This window comes from Micromys minutus, assembly GCF_963924665.1.
Source record: "Micromys minutus genome assembly, chromosome: 17".
Lineage (NCBI taxonomy): Eukaryota > Metazoa > Chordata > Mammalia > Rodentia > Muridae > Micromys > Micromys minutus.
Genome location: NC_137952.1, coordinates 14,677,407 through 14,698,517, shown reverse-complemented (window position 1 = coordinate 14,698,517; position 21,111 = coordinate 14,677,407). Strand labels below are relative to the sequence as shown.

Sequence of the window (21,111 nt, the reverse complement as noted above, 5' to 3'; positions counted from 1 at the left end):
ACACAGAGAGAGAGACAGAGAATCACCCTGGAGGAAGAAGATGCTACCAGACACTGGGAGTGTTAGTACTAAGTGGAATCTTGAGGACACTGTGGGGCACACAGGGCAATGGAGTGTCCAAGCAAGAACCTTAATTCTTGTGCAGATCTAACATGTTCATTTTCACCGAGTTCCTCAAATACAACAAGCTCCCAGGACAGAGACTCTGGTATCTTTGTAAGAATTAGAATCTCAGGGCTGGAGGGATGGCTCGGGGGTTAAAAGCACGTGTTGCTCTTCCAGGAAATCTGTGTTGGAATCTTACCACTTACTATAGGCAAATTATAACTACCTGTCACTCTAGCTTGAGTGAATCTGATGCTCTTCTGGCATCCAAACGCACCAGCACACACACACACACACACACACACACACACACACACCATGCATGTACACACACTACAAACACTTTTAAACGATTACTCTAATCCCTTCACTCCTCTACCACCTCTCCCCTCCCATGTTAGTTACTAAAGGGGGAGAAATCCTGTACCCACAGGGCCCTCAGCACTCAGCACTACATAGTCAACATCCCAAGAAATATCATCTTCTGTTTCTGATTTCTAATAATAATAATGAAAACATTTATGCTATTTAGATACTATAAGCAGTATAAAGAGAAGTATCAAATGAATGAAGGTGTTGTGAGTAGGATCTGCTCACTTGTACAGCCAAGTAGGTTGCTCTCAGGAGGAATGCTACCCTTCTCCAGGTATGCCAGTGACTCACCGCATCTCATGCATTTACACGTCCTACACACCCACTGAGTAACAGTACACATATGTGACATCCAGCCATGCTCTGTGCCAGAAAATAGCAGCAACCAAGGCAACTGTGGTCTCTGACCAAGGCAGTTGTGGTCTCTGCCTTAGGCAAACTTGGTCTGGAGGGAATGGCAAACCTCTTGTCAATAATTGCAGTTTGATGTTTACCAATATGATAAAGGCCAGGAGGATGTTAAACATGCAATGGGTGGCATCCCTTCATAGAGGAACTGCCCCAGAGAACAGCCAGTTTCACAAGCTAGAACTTTATCATTCTTTTCTGGATTGCTTTTGCTCTTCAGAGGCAGAGTCTGTCATACTGTGTACCCAAGGCTGGCTTGACCTTCTCAGTCCTCCTGAGGTTCTGCAGTGCTGGGATCACAAGCTTCCCACAGTGTGCCTAGCTCGGGGCCTTCTTGAATCTCTACATTATCAGTATCGTTCTCAACAGAGTTTCTGCTCTATACAGCCAACTAAGGGGGTCTCTTGCTTTCTTCTCACTCTCACTGAAATTCTATTCACACTGGATTGTTTCCAAAACCGTGCTAAGCACACATGTGTGTTTTCAAGTTTATTGTCCAACCACAAAAGAACGAATTTTTGAATATAGTTTTGAGTGCATTTGACAAGTTGAGGTTACATGTTTGTCGCTGTCATCTTCCTGAGATCTTCCCTCCTGGGAGGCTAAGACCAAGAGGTAAGTGGGCTTCAGTGCCTACTGAAGGTTTAGTAAATAAGCTTGAAAAGTGCTAAGCCCTATCTCAGCTTCCAGGGAAGAAGCTATGATATATCAAAGACATGCTCTCCTAAAGTCTCAGAGAAGTCTGTGGCCCAACCATGAGTTCCATTTCAGTTCAGACAATCCACACCCTAGTTTAATGTTTTTTTTTTTTCAAATCATGAAGAGGAGAAAACACTGTAAAGCCTGCTTGTGTCAAGAGTGTTATCTATACAATGGAGTATTTGCTCAATTCCCTCTTTAAAAATGAAAGTGTGTGCTCCAAATGAAATAATCCCAAATGGTCCCCATGTTATAATTTTCCTTTTGCATACGCCAGGCAAAAGAATCCCACACACTTCTGCCACTGGGGTGACAGCAACCAACTTGCAGCCTCAATCCATGAAACGTACTAAAAACCTCACTTAGTTTTCAAAAACTCATTCTTTTGTAGTTAGACAATAAACTTGAAAACTCATGAGTGCTGTGGCTGTTAGTCAGGTACAGATAATGTCATTAAATATGAACAAACACATCATCTCACGAGTACAAGATGAGTTTATAAAATAGAAATGCTCTGACAGTAAGAAAACATACTGCTACATTCAATTACATCATCTGCCCAGAATACAATTGCTGCTGTGTTTGGTAAATACATGAGATCCAGGTCACATTCCTGCATTGCTCTGAGTTTCTAGTCACTCCCTCTTCTCAAAATCCTTGAGCTTTGTTTCTGCATGTTCTTAGGTGTCATCATTTATTGCTATAGGCGTGACGGCTATATTTAACTAATAATGACAGTGGTTGTCACTAGGTTTTAACTCAGTAACACCAGTCTGACACATCATTTGAAGTATTCTTCAATTTAAATTTGATTAACATCATAAACATGCCATCCACTGTGCCAATCAGAGCGCTGACGTCCTTTCCCTGAACTTTTCTATGAACTTTCTTCAAATGACTTACAGTAGCTGAAAGGTAAGGATCATGAACACGTTGTAAATTGCAACTCTTGGAGCAGAGCCGTTGGGTCTTGACTCTTATCCACACCCCAGACAGTGAGAATTCAGACCTCCTAATTAGATTCTCCTGGATTGTGTCATACGAGCAACTGTATTCTGACTCGGTTGCCTTTATTTTAAGATTTCAGATCTGGCAAATACCTCGGTCATAAAAAACCTGTGACAGGTATGAAAGGCTTGCAGAAACAAGCTTAGCCAAGGATGGGGCGAAGGACAAAAACCAGCTGAAGCCCAAGGCCAGTGTGTTTTCAACACCTTCCACGTGCCAAGTTTTCACACACCTTATCCTATCTGCTTCTCACCGCCATGGCATGAGGCCTGTTTCATTATGCTCAATTTGTGGACGAGGAAACTAGGGCTTAGAGAGATTAAGCGCTTTCCCAGGTTCATGGTGTAATTTTCTTTCCTGGCAGTGATAAAGGATAAAGGAGTTATTGTTGTTGTTTTCCAGAACCTAGCCAGCCAGCTATTTGGGGAAAGTAGGAGTGGACACGAGGTTCCGATGAACAGCGCTGGACTCTCAGTCATATTTAAAACACGGTATCGTTCTCAGCCTCCTATGTCCTACGGCACTGTTTTCTGCAAGGGATTTGTATGCACTTGTTTTCCAAGCAACCCCTTTTCATTAGGAAAATAACGAAAAATATTTAGGGATTTTTAAGATACTATTACCGCTACTCACGAATACCAGGCCTGCTTGTCCACAATCACGCAATGAGGGATAAGAATTGTGTAGCTCAAATTATTTCAACTCCAGGATCTTCCCACTAAACACTACTGTTTCTCACACCTCTTAGAAGTCTGAAACTTCGAAACTAAACAGTTTGAAAGGCAAACCACTCTGGAAGAGTAACTATGCAGTGTATAAATTAATTCTCATGGCAAGTAAGAAAGGGGCCACAGTCAAATTTGATTTTATGTATCCTGAATAAATGTATTCATTCTAGAATTTTCGTCCTCTGATATTTTATGACACTATTTATTATTGTTGTTATTAAATGTATCTCCTTCATAGCACTTGCATATCTCCTCTACTTCATTATAACCAAGGCTTTACGAGACCACTGTCTTATTCAGACTACAACCTCAAACCTTGGATTGATGTCTGGAACATTTTAAGACGGACATGAAAAATATCTGTTGAGTTTGTAGCAGAATGAAGTAGTCCCCCCCCCCCCCCCCCATCACTAACACCAGCCCTTCTGCTTTCTTACAAGCAAGCAATAGGATTTGGGGTGGAGAATTTTCTTGTGAGCTTTTAAAACTGTATTTAGGAATCTGAGTTCCCTGTTAACTCTTAGCTATGCAACAATTTGAGGTGATGAAGATATTTACAACCCTTATAAGTCACTGTCCTGATGAGTTTCTCAGAGTTCTTGGCAGAGGATAGAATAAAATTCTCAAAAATAATTGAGTTCAAGTGTGGCTGCAGGTATAGAGATTATTGGATTTCTAAAACATTAGCGCGGGCTTGGGAAATGGCTTGGTTAATAAAGGGGTAGCCAAGGAAGGCACAGTGCCTCACTTGCAGTCTCAAAATCGGGGAATTAGAAACTGGTAGACCCATCAAGCAGTCTAGCCAAATAGTTCTGTGAGAGACCCTGTCTCAGAAAATAAAGTGGAGAGTGACACTTGAAACTGACCTCTGTTCTACATGCACACGTGTGCGCATACACACACACTCACACACTCACACACACACACACACACACACACACATTTATAATATATTATGGAATTTCCTCAGGAAACCCTGGAGTAGGAACCATAATCTAAGATGATTTACATCTCAACAATACCCTTCACTATTTATGCTAAATAGGCTCAAGTACCTAGTGAGTAATAAACAAATCGGATCCCACATGTAGGACTTTGGGGCCACAGGTAAGATAGTCTGGGTCTGTAGCACTGACTCAGGTGGGAGAGGATTGAGTGTATTATACTTAATGCACATAACTGGGTGCTTGGCACATACAAAGCATTATTTAGATTGTGTGGGTGTCAATATATTTGCGATTACTTACGAAGAAGCATGGCTTCCATGTAAACACACACTCAGTATTTTATGTAGTTCTTAAGAATCCAAGTGTTTCTCAATAACTTCACATTTGATGTTGTAAGAGATGCTTCTAGGCATACACACATGGTCTTCAATTTTCCCATTGCCTAGCGGTACATTTTCTTCTATCTTGCAACTGACCTCAAACACATATTAATCTGTTTTACTGATTCATTTTTTAAAAGTTGGAATGGCAAATGTATAAAATATATGACTATAGCTTTATACTCGGTTACCAAAATAGAAGAATATTTTTCTATAAAGCCCTTTTTTGACTTCTGAGGATATACGGCTAAGCGGGAGATAAAAGAGTGATGATGTCATCTAAAAAACACACTACTGAAGAAAAACAATGGAAAGAGTATGAGAGAAGTAAACCTCACTCCGAATCACAGCATGGCAACCCGAGAGGTGCATGTCACCAAACCCACTGCTAACTTTGGCAAAAGAAAGCAGCCACTGGAGTCAAATTCACGAGACACATAAAGAAACAATAATGCATGGTGCTGGGTTCGTTACACTCATGCATTTTTTGAAAAACAAAATATGACAGAGCATTTCATTATTGACGCAGATATGAGAAAAAGTGTTATGCTGCTATTTATAATGTGTCCTGTGTGTCGTGAAATTGAAATATTTCCAAATCGTCAATAATTAAAGTGATGAGAAGCCATCACTTCCCCGGTTTTGCTTCTCCATGAAGAGCTGGCCTGTTTTAAATGTGCTCACACATACTCTTGTCAATCACCAGCTGTCACAGCAGATTACTTCATTTTGTAGATCACGTGGCAGCTCGCAGAAAATCTCCAGGTTTAAATATAGATCTTAGGTGTAGTACCGAGAAGTCTTTTCATGGATTTTTTTTTCCTGTGACTACATCTCACAGCATGTAAGTCTTACCCATAGCATTCACCTTTGCTCTCCTTAACCAATCTCAGGGCAGGAAGGAATTGCTATACACGGTAACTCTGAGAGCCAGATAACAGATGACCGTATATGAAGGGGTGAAAACACAGGACTCCAAACTCTTAGAAACAATCAGAGCTCATGCACTAAAACTGGGCCCCATCCTCTTTGTGTTATTTAAGTCAAAGCAGGGCGCTGCCTGTATGTAGCTTTAGCAGAAATTAAGTAACTGAACTCTACAAACCACATGGATCCGATCCAGGAATGTTCTCTTCCCTAGCACCAGTCAGGAGCTTAGGCGAACTTAGTAAAAGCTAAACAATACATGCATGCATCTGAGAATTTGTTGAAAGGCCTCTTTCAAAACCTCATTACCGAGTCTGCACAGCTCCGACATAATCGTTCATAAATGTCAGAATTGTCACATGATGGAATTATAAGAGCTAATAAGACATCCTCATCAATAGTGTTTATATAAAATATTTCTATTCTACTAATTATCTTTTGTAATCTTCCATTATAATTTCACTGATTAGGAGTTCAACTAAAAAGATGAGAAATAGTCGAATTCTACATTTTGACAGGGAGTACAACCGGTCAGGTTTGACCTTAGCTTCACCTCCAAATGACCATTGTATTTTCTGAGGGGTGTGGGAAGCGCTCTTACTCTCTCACGGGCAGTCGTGCTGGCTGTCAAAGAGACAGTGAGCAGGGTCAATCACCAGAGACGTGCTGGGGGCTCTTTTCTTCGTAAATGTGGGGTTACTTTCAATAATGGATAATTTTCAGTATTATACTTATTTTCTAAAGCTTAGTTTAAAAAAACAATAAAATATGAAAAAAAGAATTACCAAAATCTTACACTGATATATTTCACCTTCTTGTGGGGGCAATACAATATTTTCTCCCCTTGGGGAATACATTTGATGTACAATGCTGAATAGTGTTTCTGCTACTAATTATTCATATTATGGTTTACAAAACTCGTTAAAATCTGTAAAGTCCTGGGCTTCTATCCCTGCACTAAGCACATAGTAGGCACATGATAAAAAATGTTTATTGGCTAAAATTTTTATTGGACTGAGGTTAACTGAATTTAAATCAGATTAAAAAAAAAAAGTAACTAAATGGCCATTGGTCCTTACTTCCACTGTCACTGATCTAGCTGGCTGCTGGCTGGCACAGACAATTCTCCAGTAAGTCACTTCGAGAGTGAGATTAAGCTAAAATCACGGCAGGTCACTGCCTCTTGCGCCTCTGTGCTGGACTGTCTCTAGAAGGCACGTGCAGATGGGAAAGCTGTGTCCCTGACCCTGAAGCTGCTGGCCGGTTGCATTCCTGTTACCCTTAGCAACCCTTTGCGCTGCCCGAGAAGCTTCTCTTCTGCCTTCAGAGTCGTTCAGACATGCTTTATTTTCACAGTACACCTACAGGTTAAGCACCCCCCGCATATGTGTGTGTGCATGCATGCATACAGACATATACTTACATTTATGTTCTCGACATTTTGAAGGTAAGCAACTGTCACTGTTTAGGATTATCTGTGATTATAATTAGACGGTGGCCTTCTCCCGTTCTACTTCTCCCGTGTCTTTGTAACAGACACGTGATGTGCTAGTCTGTGTCCAAGCTCACCTACAATTTCTTCTCTCAGAAGACAAGACACATCTGCCACCTGCTCTGCTCCGTGTCCCAGTAACAACTGTCGAGCAGCGTAAAGATTGATTATCAGTCAAAAACCATTGCACAACACCAGATTTTGGTGGGTTAAGCTTGCTGATCCAGCAAGAGATGGTGTGAAATTTTCAGGGGTGTGTGCCAACATTTCGGTGCTAAAGGAACAGCAGTACATGTGGCAGTGAAGAGCAGCCAAAGATGTGCAGACAAAGCCGAGACATTCTTGTTGTTCCGGACTTCTAAAAAGGATGAAATGGAGGGGAGAGGAGAAATTACCTTGTACATTTAAAAACCACCCACCAAGAATACGATGTGACATTATCCTTTTATGCATAAATGGCCATGGTTTTTTTTTTTCTCTTCGTTTACCTACAAATGTCCTTTATAGAGCTCTTCTGTGATACAGTTGTTCACTAGAAAACAAGCATCTTCTTATCCGTCTTAAACTAATCAAAGGGGTTTGATGAAGAGAGCATGTATAAATGTATGGAGTTTTTAAACCGTAGAAACATCTCTGTCTACTACAATCATGTTTCCTGTAAGCAAAGGTTTCTAGGAAAACAGCATAAGACAACCATCGAAAGCACAATCTGCCGGTCTGCAGTCTGCACTATCACACGGGGAGGCTGCAGGCTACATCATACAAACAACTCCCTTTACCACAGTGCCCCGATTCAAGAAACTGCTTGTTTGAGGATGATCTAATGTTACCAAGGTGATAAGAAGTCAAGTGTCATCTCATCCGGTGACACTAATGCACAGGGGACTTCCACTGTCTCCTCTGTAATGAACTCTAGAATTAGTTTTCTTTGGCTCGTGCAGTTACTGCCTAGGCTTGCCTTTGCCCCACCAACTTTATGGGAGTGGCAGGGAAATTGCTTCTAATGAAGTAGGCACAGCATCGGGAGCACCGCAGTCAGACACGCTGGATTCGAACGGCGAGGTTACCTGTTTTATTGTTATTGAAAGGTATCATTGTGTGCAACACTGGACACTGGACAATGAGCTCTCCCAACCACATGCTCACAGAATGATTTTAGATGTTCCGATTTCCTCTCTGCTTGTGTTAGTTCACACTAAGAAGAGGCTTTTTTTTTTTAATTTTAGAAAATCTTTACATATCCAAAAATCTTAAATATATGAACACTTGGGGAAAATCCTGACCAGAAACTGTCTGAGATTCTATGTGTAAATTACATACATGTAAATATTTAAAGGTTAAAAAAGTCAAAGCTGAGCTGTCAAGTTTACATTAGAATAACATGAAGAATGATTTCTTCATCACTTGCCACAGCTTCATATAATTATGTTAATACAATCTGAAAAAAGACCAAGAATATAAAGGAAAAGATGATCCTGGAAACTTTGAACTGTTTTCTGAAAGCGTACATTTAATGAATTGTGTCTGCTGAGTGTCACAGACACTAAACTGTAAATTCAATAATCTCTGGTTTAATTTATTATATTTTCACCATTTAACCTCCTGCAGGCTCCCTAATGTCTATTCAGATCTATATTAAATTAAGCACCAATGCTAATGAAGGGCAATAAACGTGCTGTCAGTGGATTTTTCTTTCATTAAGCACGTTATCCTCTTACTGAGCTGTAAATGCGTAAACATTAGTTTTGTTAAACCATGCAAAAAAGACAGGAAGAAAATCTTTTTTTAATTGCACCCCTTAAGTAATTTATTGTGAAAAAGTGTGGTGTTTCTGTTTTACCTTGAAACCGTGTTTGAATGGATCTAAAACGGGCTGTCCTGTTGAAACATAAACGTTGGCTCTGTGGGGTATATCTTCAGGTTTGAGAACTTTTATGCCGTCTGCCAAGAACAATGTTCATGTAGCCATGTTCAGGTTCAGATTGTATGTATCCTCTTCCAGTCACAAAAGAAAGTAACAGGTAAGAAACAGTAATGTACAGAGAAGGGAGACATTCCGACAATGCATAAATAGAAGGTCACTGCGTCACACGTCAGGTTTCGTAACTCAGTCAGGGCTGTGACTGTTTCCCAGAAGAGGAAGATATGAAAACAAAACAACAAAAACCAAAAACCAAATCAAGTTAAAAGAATATCTTATTATAGTCAAGTATTATTTATTGTGTTTTACTAGCTCTCTAAAATGTATAATCTTTGTATGTAATTAATATGCCCAATTACTAACTGAAATGTTTTATTGACTTAAAAGCAAAAAAGCAATAAAATGCCTATGACTTCATAAGCAATGTACAGATTCTGATTTCTAACAAGAAGATTTTTAACACAATAATTATCTTTCATATTTGTTTGTCTTTCAAAAAGAACACAAGATAAAGACTCGATAATGTCTTAAGTTGACAATTAGTTACCAAGGCGTTGGTTGGCAGAATAATTTTGGCAAAGGCTGTTTCAGATCTATTTTTGTCAGCTGTTACTCTAATGACTCTTGGTTGAGGTTTATATCTCTAAGATAATCTTTGGCAATTATGGGGTGACTTAAATTTTAGAGAGGAGTCTGATACTTTCAACAACAACAAAAAAAAAAAAAAAAAAAAAAAGAAGGAAAACACTAAACTTGGTGCATATTAATCTTTCAAAACTTGTTTTAAAATGCTATCCCAGGGCTGGAGAGATGGCTCAGCCATTAAAGGCTAGGCTCAGAACCAAAAATATAAGAAATGCTAGCCCATACATTCTCCAAAATAAACACATAAAATTGTGCCTACAGTTAAGATACTACAACAAAACTTTTGATACAATGAGATCAACACTGTTTAAAAGTATCCAAGCATACAACTGGGTGTTTGCCAAGACTGTTCCTCTCAGAAAGGATTGCTCAGGACATTTTACTAGTAAAACCCCAGAGTATTCTGTTTTTGATTCTGTACATGAAGATTTAGAGCCAGTCAGACTCCTGCTATGTTCTGACAGCCAAAACAATAGTAGGGTGTTAATATCATGGGATAGTAAGTGGCTAAGATTTCGCCACAAGTGTTTACATTTATGAAAGTTATTAAATTTTTAAAAGATATGAGAAATTCAAATAGGTTTATTACAATGAAAAGTTTAATTCAAAAGTCAAGTCTATTCCCTCTATTTTTATAATTTCAAATTGTGTGAGAGGCAGTAGGAGTTATTTCTAGGTTTCTTCTGCAATCAAAACTAGTTTTAATTTCTTTTTGAAAAGAACATGGTAAACTGCCAAAATATATTATTTGGGATTCTCTAATTGTGTTAATTTACAAGGCCATTTAAACAAAGTTAAAACAATGTCGATATTTAGAAAGTAAAGGCCTGAAGTTAGGTAAGTTTGAACAACTATGTTTCAGAATATCCAAACACTGAATGTAGTGGATGCCTTGGTGCTTTGGTCTGTATTTTTACCGCATTCCTTTCTGCCCGTTAACTCTTGGGTTAACAGCTTGTGATAATCTGAAAATATAGGCACCAGATGGCTTCATAACTATGTTTCAGTTTGATTCTGTTCCAAAAATACTGGTTAAATAACAAAAGCACATATTTCTATTTTGAAACAAAGGTCTCGTAAGCATTGCTGCTGCCTCCTCAGAGTTCTTTTCATAGGTTTGATTACATAGGTTGGAGTGCATCTCTTGTTTTCTAAAATGTAATTAGCAACGTTCTGACTCCAGTGCTTTCAAAGTAAAAAAAAAAAAAAAATCCAATAACACTACAGAACAGAACCCAAACCCAAATGATACGCTATGTTTTAATGTCTGAAATGGTCAATGGAATCACTATAAATTCTGCTCAAATAAAAGAGCTTCAACAGTTGGCTGAAAAGAACAGTGAGTAAGCTTTGATTGCCTCGGCTGACCCACGGGCATGCCGGCAGGTCTGTTTCTCTTGGATGCTGACATAAAACACGAATTGTTTTTACTCTTGGGTTTGTAGCTATCTGGATTTGATGGTTCCTCCTGGCTGTGATCTGATGCTGTTTGATGTGGAGAACAATCCTGAAGGCTTGACCCTTCTGATACAGCCACTGAATGCAAAAGGCAGATGGGGCCAAACTGAAACTGCAAACAACTGTCAGTAGTTTTAATAACTGCTTTTGCCTGGTTTGACATAAACTCCCCAAAAGAAACACCATGTGGAAGAGTACAATGGGTCCATTGTAATAAGTTATTAGCATCTAGCATGTAACAAGTGCTACTTGGCCATGATTTTGAGACTTGTAATACTGGGGAGGGGGGGCAGTACTTTCAACTTCCTCTACACTTAAGTGGAAACTCAGAAAAGTTAAGTAAATGAACATGCCATCAGTAATGACAGGGGAGAAGTTTAGAGCCAAGCTTGTCCTACCCACTAAGCCTCAGTACTTTAGTTAAACGAAAAAATTTATATAATGCTTAAAAATCCATAAGAATTTGCAATTTTATGGTATATTTTATTAAACATGTGCAATGTAAGTACCAGGAACTGCACACACACACACATACACACACACACACATACACACACACACACACATACACACACACACACATACACACACACACACACACACGCACACACACTGCAGTCCTTGCATGTATAAAACTTGCAAACTATCTCTCAGTAGTGAATATATAAATATGCAAAATATATTTTTAAATATTTAACAAGAACTGGTTTAGCATAGTTGATGGCACTAAAGCAATGGCTCAGCAGTTAAGATCCCCAATCATTCTTCTAAAGCACCTGTACCAACGTGTCAGCTTACAGCCATCTGTTCCAGAAGATGCCTTCCTCTTCTGTCCTCTCCACATACCTGGTACACAAGACATATAAGCACACAAAACACCCACATACAAAACACATTTTAAAATTTGTTATTGGTTATTTTGTTTAATTTTAAAGGAATATAAAACTATGTATTGACCACTGTTCACCATTATTTACAGTAAAGTAAATATCCAGTTGGATGGCATTCTGAAACTGCAAAGTTACTTTTCTGGCTCCTTGAACCAGAACCCAAATACTGAAAAGATTGATCCTACCAGTAAGGCATGAGTCGGGGTAAAGGAAAAGCATGCAGGTCATTAACTGATATTAGCAAATTATCAGCTCCAACCATGATTCTATTTCCACATCAGACGGGTTCCATGGATCATAACCTTTCAGTACAGATTTTAACTTTCTGCAAAGGAATGTTTGTTCCTCAGAGGAACCTTTACAAGACTGGCTGAGCTGGACCGGCCTCTGTAGACCAGCTGGCCTCTTAAAGGTCCATCTGCCTCTAGAGTGTTGGGATTAAGGGTGTGCACCACCACACTCAGCCCACGTCTTCTTATTATTAAATCACACTACTACTTTGTCTGATTCATTTTCTGAAGGGGGGGTTGATATGGACAACAACTGTAAATAAAGTACTGTATTTTCTTGATAACACATCAATTCTCATGTGGGTGCTTTTAAACTATCGAATAAATTACAGAGTCTGCTTAATCTGAAAGGTTCTGGTTTCAGGAAAATGTTCACAACGATGCAATCTCATCAACTTGGTTTTTCATCTTCAGTTCTTTTGAATATTAAAAACAAGACAAAATAAATAAGTTAGGTAAGTATTTTATGTATACACCACATATATACAAACAAACAAATAAGAAACCCAGAATGGTCCTTCTATGCCCAATTAAAAATACATTCTGACTTAAATAATGACTGTAAAATCTTCCCAGCATTTAATAAAAAGTATTCTTCAAAGCTGAGAAAATAAAACATGGTATCAAATATTCTATTGTTAAAGGAAGCAACTACAGAAAGCTCTTACTCGCTCAAAGGAACCAGTGCCTTTTGGTGCAGAACAAAAACCAAAAATATCTGAACTACTGTCAATACTTTCAAAATCCGGAACATTAAACTTGATTTTTGTTTTATTAGAGTGCTACTTTTCCCCCATGATCCAGGATAGAAATATATATTTTACTGTGCTTCATCCTCGGAACAAGAATGTCGCATCAGCCTCTCCTTGTAGGAGGCAATGACAATCTGAGGACACTTCATGTTCACCTCCTTTGCCAGCGCCAGGTCAGCCTCCTCTGAGTCCTCCCATGTCACGCGAAACATGAACTCTCCACTGCTGTCTGTGGCACCGATTATTCGTTCAGGATCAGGGCCTCTGGCCAAGCCCCTTGGTTTGTCAGCGGCATCTCTATTCTTCTTCGATGTGCTATCACCAGATCCACTGTCAGATAAAGATTTCCCTTCTGTACCAGCTTTTCCTTTACCAGCTTTTTGAGAATTAAGAAATGCTTCGATTAATCCTGAACAATTCAAATTTTTTTCTGGTTCCCAAGTGCTACCAGCATCCCGGAACCCTTCCACTTCAGGAAATGCTCCACCCTCCCATTCACTACACGGCGGTCTGGGACTTTTTCTACCACAAATGCTCGGCCTCTTCAACCTTTTTACTTTCTCCATTCTGTTTCTTTCCTATTTTTTGCAATCTAGTCTTGTTGAGGGCCCCCCCTTTTTTTAATCAGAAACATGAAGATGCTCTAGTCGCGGATCTTGCAGTCTCCCACCTGGGAGCTCAGCCACACGCAAGGAGAGCAGTTACTTTGTTCACTTACATTTCAAATGTTATCCCCCTTCCCAGTTTCCTCTCCTGAAGGCCCCCAACCCACTCCCTGCCTCCCCATCCACCTGCCCACTCCAGCCTCACCGCCCTGGCATTCCCCTACACTGGGCCATCAAACCTTCACAGGACCAAAGGCTTCTCCTCCTAATGATTCCAGACAAGGCCATCCTCTGCTGCATATGCAGCCGGAGCCATGGGTCCCTCCATGTGTGCTCTTTTACTCTTTGGTTGGTGGTTCAATCCCTGGGAACTTGGGTGGGTGGGGGGTCTGGTTGATTGGTATTGTTCTTCCTATGGGGTTGCAATCCACTGCAGCTCCTTCAGTCCTTCCCCTAACTCCTCCATTGGTAGTTGTAAGCCTCCTCATCTGTATCAGTAAGGCTCTGGCTGAGCCTCCCAGGAGACATCCATATTAGGCTTCTGTCAGCATGCACTTCTTGGCATCAGCAATAGTGTCTGGGTTTGGTGGCTGCATATGGGATGGATTCTCCAGGTGGGGCAGTCTCTGGATGGCCTTTCTTTCAGTCTTTGCTCCTGTATTTTTTTTTTTTAGACAGGAGCAACTGGGTTAAAATTTTGGGAAGGATAGGTGGCCCCAACCCTCAGCCGGGGGCCATGTGTAACCTCTGAATATGGTCTCTACAGGTTCTCTCTCCTCTTGGTTGGGTATTTCAGGTAATGTCATTCCCATTGGGTCCTGGAGAGATAGTGCAGCTGTTAAAAGCTAAGCTCACAATCAAAAATAGATTTTTTTAAAGGAAGGTGATTTGAGTTGGTAATAGGATGTCTTAGTTTATCCAGGAATGCCTGGGTTCTGGAATTGAAAGTCTTGTCTCTGAGAAACTCATGCCCCAGTATTCAAGGGGAATGGTTGTCATCTAGACCAACAGGAGTATGCAGTCACAGAGGGGAGACAGGTATAGGATGTGCTGGTTTAGTCAACTTGGACAAGCTGCAGCATACTTGAGAGGATGAAGCACAGAAGATGCTATGGCCTGACACAGGTCTCACACATCTGCAGCTGCAACCTTTTGCACACTTACCAATTCTGTCTCTCCATTCTTCTGCAATGACACTTGTATTAGTGAGTGTCCTCTCTCTCTCTCTCTCTCTCTCTCTCTCTCTCTCTCTCTCTCTCTCTCTCTCTCTGGTGTGCATGTGTGTATATGTACATGTGTGAGATTAGAATATTTTGTGGGCTTTCAGGTTGTAACAATTGTTGTCTACCAATGGAAGGTACTAGAGGCCAGTTGTTCTGTCTACAAGGCTAGATGTCTCATCTGGTCTTCAGGACATGGCAGAATTCCCAAGAACTGGGCCCTAATGTCAGCAAAGCAATGGTCATGCTAGTGAGAGTGGGGGAAGCAGGCTAAGAGAAAGCATACTTGCTTCTTTCGATTCCTTTGTATAGCTGCCGGCAGAAGGAATGGCCCGGAGTAAAGGTCAACCTTCCAACCTCAAAGATCTCGATTAAACTGTGTAAGTTTTCTACCTTGTAGATGTGGATTAGAAGTGAGTCTTCCCACTTCAAATGATTTAATTAGGAAAAACATCACTCATGGGTGTGGGATTTTAGTTAATTCCAGATGTAGTCAAGTTGACAGCCTAACAGGGTTCAGCTCTATCTCCAAGGTTCAGGTCCTCAGAGAGGGAAGGGGAGTCAGTGAAAATGAAGACATTGACTACCTGTTGACTTTCAAGCAAATGGCTTGAAATAGCTTGAGCCGTCTTTATTTATACAATCACAATCACAATCGAGGTCACATTGGTTATTTTTATTAAAGAAAGGCATAACATCAGCATTACAAATAACCCCCAGTAGTTTCCCTTCCTTCTTTCCCCTCCCACTGGGTCTGTCACACCCTAACCTTATTTTGTACTTCAGAGCACAATTTCAGCAAGCCAAGAATAAATGTGTAGCCAGGCATGTCCTGTAGGTAGGAGCACATGCCCGCTGGTAGTACAAGCAGTTATATAGTTATGTGAGAGGCAGAATTAAAAATCCGTGGATGCAAGTCCAGTCATCAAATAGCACTTTCCTGTTTATACTTTTTTGGTTACAAAGATGTACTCACTGTATCAAGCAACCTTTCCTGACAAGTACCTATCAATTCCTAATTCTCATCATTCTATGAACCTTTTCCAAGTCTCTATTGATCAGACATAACTTCCCCATTTTCTAAGTCTCCGTTGATCAGATGTGGCCTTCTCATTTTAAGTCTCAGCGGATCAGACATAGCTTTTTCAGAACAGTTTATGTAAGCAGGGCCCACCACACTGCACAACTGCCACAGGCTTACTCAGTGTGACTGTAGTGGTTTCTCTAGGGACATGATTTCGTGTCCCCAAATACCTAGGATTAATGGTCACATCTGGAGGATCAATAGAGGCAGAAAGGGGAGAAAAGGGTTTTACCCCTCAAAACAGCCTATGAAATCATCCATAGAGCATTTGGCCTGCATGATCTGGGCCTTGCCCATGACAACCAAGTGAAACAGATTTTGCTGTGAGTACAGACAGCACCATGAAAGGAGAGCTCATGGCACCTGTGACCTAGGGAATAAGCCGAGAGGTCACCAAATTTCCCACACATCTTTGCCAAATGGGAAGAGGTCTCCATGGGCCTTGCACAGTAGAATCCCGTTAGTGAGTCATGCATGAGTTGTTCCTTGCAGATGTTGAATGGCCACCGCCAACAACAAAGAACAGCTACCACAGCCCTGCATCGTTGGGAGATTATGAAGTAACATTATTTTCACCAAATTATGATTCTAGAATGATAAAGACAGTAAATTATATAATACTTAGTAAAAGATAAAATACAACCACATTTAAATAAGTAGATCGGCAATATATTCATGACTTGATTTTCTCTAAAGATTTGAATCTGAAGGCAGAGAAAGGGTAGTTGATAAGAATGGTTTTTCTTCTCACTGTCTATTTTAATTACATAGTAAAACTTATTGGCTTATTGTAGCAATTTGAGAAAAAAAAAACTAATAAAAAATTTGTTTTTCAGCCTCACCGTTAAGGATTTTTACCCTAAGTACTTCTATGCCACCCTCTAAATCTTTCAGCTGTCACCACAGTGAAGGACCTTTTATAGTGCTAATGTAGAGGTCTTTAAGCAATGGAAATCATCCAGCCGATATATAACCATAATTGCCAATTCTTCAAGAAGTGCTCCGTGCTAATCTGAATTCAGAACTTATTTTCTAGAGCCTATTGTTAAAATAACTATGTAACAAAAGACCAAAATGTTTAAACTAATATTTATACACATAAATTTACAGTTGATAACTGATACGGACTGTAAAGAAAATATCCTGATTACTACGGAGGAAAGTCGTGTATGAAATGCATAAAAAGAGTTTAACTGGGGGGGGGGGGAGATGTGGCAGTTCCCTTTCTGCACATGGGGTTCGTTACCTGCCTGATGTGGGTGCTGGAAACGCAGTTCAGACCGTCTGTAAGAGTACACGTGTTTAACTACCCATCCCTTTCTCCAGTCCCAAGGATTAGGATTTTAACTGGCTTAGTCTTGTACAGTTCTTGTGATGGTAACCAGAGCTGCTCTGAATTCAAGCATGAAGAGAACAGAGATTCACAGCATGTCCCCTGAACCAGTCCTCAGACTCCTGCATTCTTTCCACCCCCACATCCTTGCTGCTCTCTAAAGCATGGTCCCTCCTCTTCATAGAGGTGGCTACTGGCAGGTGGCCCATGCCCAGTGGATTTGCCACACTCCTGTGAAAATGGGCATCACTAAGTGGACTCTCAGTGGGTTAAAAGGGGATAAGATAGAAAATAATTAGAAATAAATAACTTTAATTTTAAAATACGATCTGGGGTACAGCTCAGAGTAGAGCACTTGACTAGGAAGCTTACAGTTCTGGGTTTGGTCTTGACCATGGAGGGAAGAAGACTACAGTTTGTATCCTGCTGTGTTTGCTTGTTATATGATCTGAGGTGATTTTTCTTCCTTCAAAGAATAGTATCTCATGTAGCTTTTATCTCTTTTTCACTTTCAAGGGAACTCAAGCAGTGTGTGCAGAAGTGATTCTTTGCCAGCTATTGCACTGTGTAAAAATGTACTATAAAATGCCAATTTCAAAATCTAATTTAAGTAACACAATACCAAAAAGTTCAAACTCCAAATTACATCAGATGATGTTGATTACTGCACGAACCACTATTCTTCTATTTTACTTAGATTCAAAACCTCAGTCAGGATGGGGAACTCAGCCTTCTACTGTGCTCTCAGAAAGTGTCCTCCAATCAGCTTCAGTATGCAAATGACCGGCTTTACAGCCAGCAAGAAGACCCCATTTCCCTTCTTACTGACAGGTTACATAACCGGTTTTTTTTTTTTTTTATGGTTTTAGCTATAAGACATGTGAAGCTGTCTGGGTGATGTTCTCTTTGTTTGGTGGGTATTGGTCATCCAAACATCCCTCTTCTTCTTCTTCTTTTTCTTTTTCTTCTTTTCTTCTTCTTCTTCTTCTTCTTCTTCTTCTTCTTCTTCTTCTTCTTCTTCTTCTTCTTCTTCTTCTTCTTCTTCTTCTTCTTCTTCTTCTTCTTCTCCTTCTCCTTCTCCTTCTCCTTCTCCTTCTCCTTCTCCTTCTCCTTCTCCTTCTCCTTCTCCTTCTCCTTCTCCTTCTTCCTCCTCCTCCTCTTCCTCCTCCTCCTCCTCCTCCTCCTCCTCTTCCTTCTCCTGCTGCTCCTCCTCCTCTTCCTCCTCTTCCTCCTCCTCTTCCTTCTCCTGCTGCTCCTCCTCCTCTTCCTCCTCTTCCTCCTCCTCCTCCTTCTGCTCCTCCTCCTCCTCCTCCTTCTGCTCCTCCTCTTCTTCTTCTTCTTTTTTTCAGATACTGTTGAGTTGAACATGTGTCCAACTATTTGGCAAGCAGGAGAACCAAGCTGAATAAACTGGCCAGAGTTCTGAGGACTGCATGGCAAACATATAAAGAGCCAGTTTCTTTGATAACACTGCTGAACCACTGAATTTAACACTGTAGTTACTCTTTGAGATAATAGTTTCAGTGACACAGTAAAAAAAAATTCCTCATTTTTAAAGTCTCTTTCAGTTGAATTTTCTTTAACCATCTTCTTGGATTTCTACCACCTTCACAGAGAGAAGTACATAAAACATAATACAAACTTAATGTAGCATACAGAAAATCATCCGAGTTACACTTCCTTTGTTTTAAATTTTATTGGATATTGTACTAATATTGAGTTAATTAGAAGATAAAATGTAAATAAATCTATTATTTCCTAGGAATTTAATTCACATTTAGTCAACATTTCAGAGGAAATTTTGGCACAAGCATAAAATGACAGGGAGCCTTTTCTCCCCACCCCCTTTTGAAACACAAAGCATCCCTTGGCAAATGTGGATTTCTATGGAGTAAATCTGCATGTGGCTAATAATTCTATTCATAAGTGAGAAGTGTGGCTACTCTGACAGAGTGTGTCTCAATAACAAATATGCAGGTCTAACTTATCGTATAGTTTAGATGTGAATTCACCAGCAGGATAATGACAGTTACCAGGGATTTCTGTTCCCTGTCACTGCAGCCTAGTGTTGCCTGTCAAAATGTCTCCTTTTCTTATACAGAAGCCATAGAATTTTTATGGATAGCAATTACTTACAATATACAATGAAGTACATCAAATCTAACAACCACTCTTTAGTCCTTTATTATTTGGTAGAGCCTTTGTTAAATGTATCGACCATTTTCATCTAAATTATTTATTTATACTATATATTTGACAAGCATACATTTCTTGCTTCATGTTGCAATGGCATTTAAACCTTCATAGAGGACTATATGGAGTTTTTTTTTTTCATTTTAAAACTTATCTTTATCCTATTATCTCGTTAATGGTAATTAAACTCTCTAATTGGAATATATGCAAGTAAGAGTACATAAATACCAAGGGAAATGACCATGAGCATGCTTGGGAATACACCACACGCTTAAAACACTAGAGTGCAAGCAATAAATGAACAGGATAAACACCTGCTTAGTAAATGCAGTTGGTTTTGTTTATTTTTAAAATGAAACCGCTGGTGCACAGAAAACACAAAGACTCGTTAAACTTCCTCCTGCCCTTTCCTCAGCCTGCTTAAACAGCCTCCAGAAATACGAAACACTTCCTTCACATTCTTTTGATAAGATGTTATTTAAACTTCATAGAAAGTGAGTAGTTTGTAATAATAATATAAGTGAACAATTCCTTATAAAGTTTATTTCCAACTTTAGAAGAAAGTATAAATCTAATGCAGCCTGTGCGTGATGAAGCCCTTCCAACTGATGAGCAAGTTCAGACTGTCTTACAACACCCTACAGCAGGCATCCTGCAGAGAGTAACACCTTACTGCACCTTACTCCATGCATACCTGAGGCTGCTTTGACAGAGAAGGACACTTCCTAAGATTAAGGACTTGTGTGAGTTTTCTTAGGACCAAAGGAATAAAGCATCCCATGTGAAATAAAAGAGAATCACGTTACCTGTGCAGAAGTACAGAGGGAGGAAGCAAGGCGTGTTTATCTAACCTGGGTGAGGTTAGAGATGCTTCATGGGAGATTTCTCAGAATGTGGATTCCTCACAGGACGTTTTCAACTGTTTTGTGTGTTTTGAAGGAAACAGTAAGTTAATGCTTAGCTGGTGCTGCTGAGATTGTTCTCAATAGCATGAAGAAAAAGGTCTGAACTAACTTCTGAACTGAGGATCATTTAGCTTGGGCAGTCGTGGGGAGCAGCGTCTGGTTCCGCTCTGCTCTGGCCTCATCTCCCCCAGCCGTCCAAGTCACTGTAGAAACTGATAGCTCCTTCTTGGAATGATGAGATTACTAGGTTTAAACTGTCCCTAGGAACAGTGATATGTCCAAATGTTTATATTTCACATAAGTGTCGTCACTTAAAGTACATAAATAATAAAAATGATATTTTAAAAAGTGACAAACAGATAATCAGTATTCTTTAAATCAAGCTTTTTCTTTAAGAAAAAATAGCCTAAATAATCATCAGCAAAACATTCTGGTGATCATATAGCTAACAGCATACCTACTTAGGTCTTCACTTAAAGTACTAAAAGGAATTTACCTCCTCAAAGAATTATAGAAGTCAGTAATACACTAACCTTCCAGGAGATAAGATATGTATAACTTCCTATTATAAAATCTTTAGCAAGACTGATAGCAAACACTCATTAAAGCAAAATACACTATAAGTGAAATAGTAGATATGACTCTGCAGTTTTAAAATGAAATTGCAATTCGGAAGTTGCATGCTGCAGTACTCAGAGGTACTTTCTAGGAACACACTCCAACGGCGCTGGGTATCTGTTGCTACTAAA

General features: G+C 39.8%; 1 protein-coding gene and 1 pseudogene across 2 annotated transcripts in view; both read right to left on the bottom strand.

Moving 5' to 3' along the window:
- Positions 1 to 11,325, bottom strand: part of DCDC1 (doublecortin domain containing 1) — a gene marked incomplete at both ends in the record, with an annotated part of 15,277 nt that extends 3,952 nt beyond the window's left edge. Inside the window, 4 exon segments of the mRNA XM_080931508.1 lie at positions 7,144 to 7,210; positions 8,907 to 9,023; positions 9,027 to 9,061; positions 11,001 to 11,325. Coding sequence (XP_080787634.1) covers positions 7,144 to 7,210; positions 8,907 to 9,023; positions 9,027 to 9,061; positions 11,001 to 11,325 — 544 coding nt within the window.
- A 1,765-nt stretch (positions 11,326 to 13,090) lies between these two features.
- The window catches only part of LOC308431904 (chromobox protein homolog 3-like), a 34,825-nt pseudogene continuing 26,804 nt past the window's right edge, over positions 13,091 to 21,111 (bottom strand). Inside the window, exon 2 of the transcript in view lies at positions 13,091 to 13,619. The product of the transcript in view is annotated as a chromobox protein homolog 3-like (transcript). The remainder of the gene's footprint in view (positions 13,620 to 21,111) is intronic.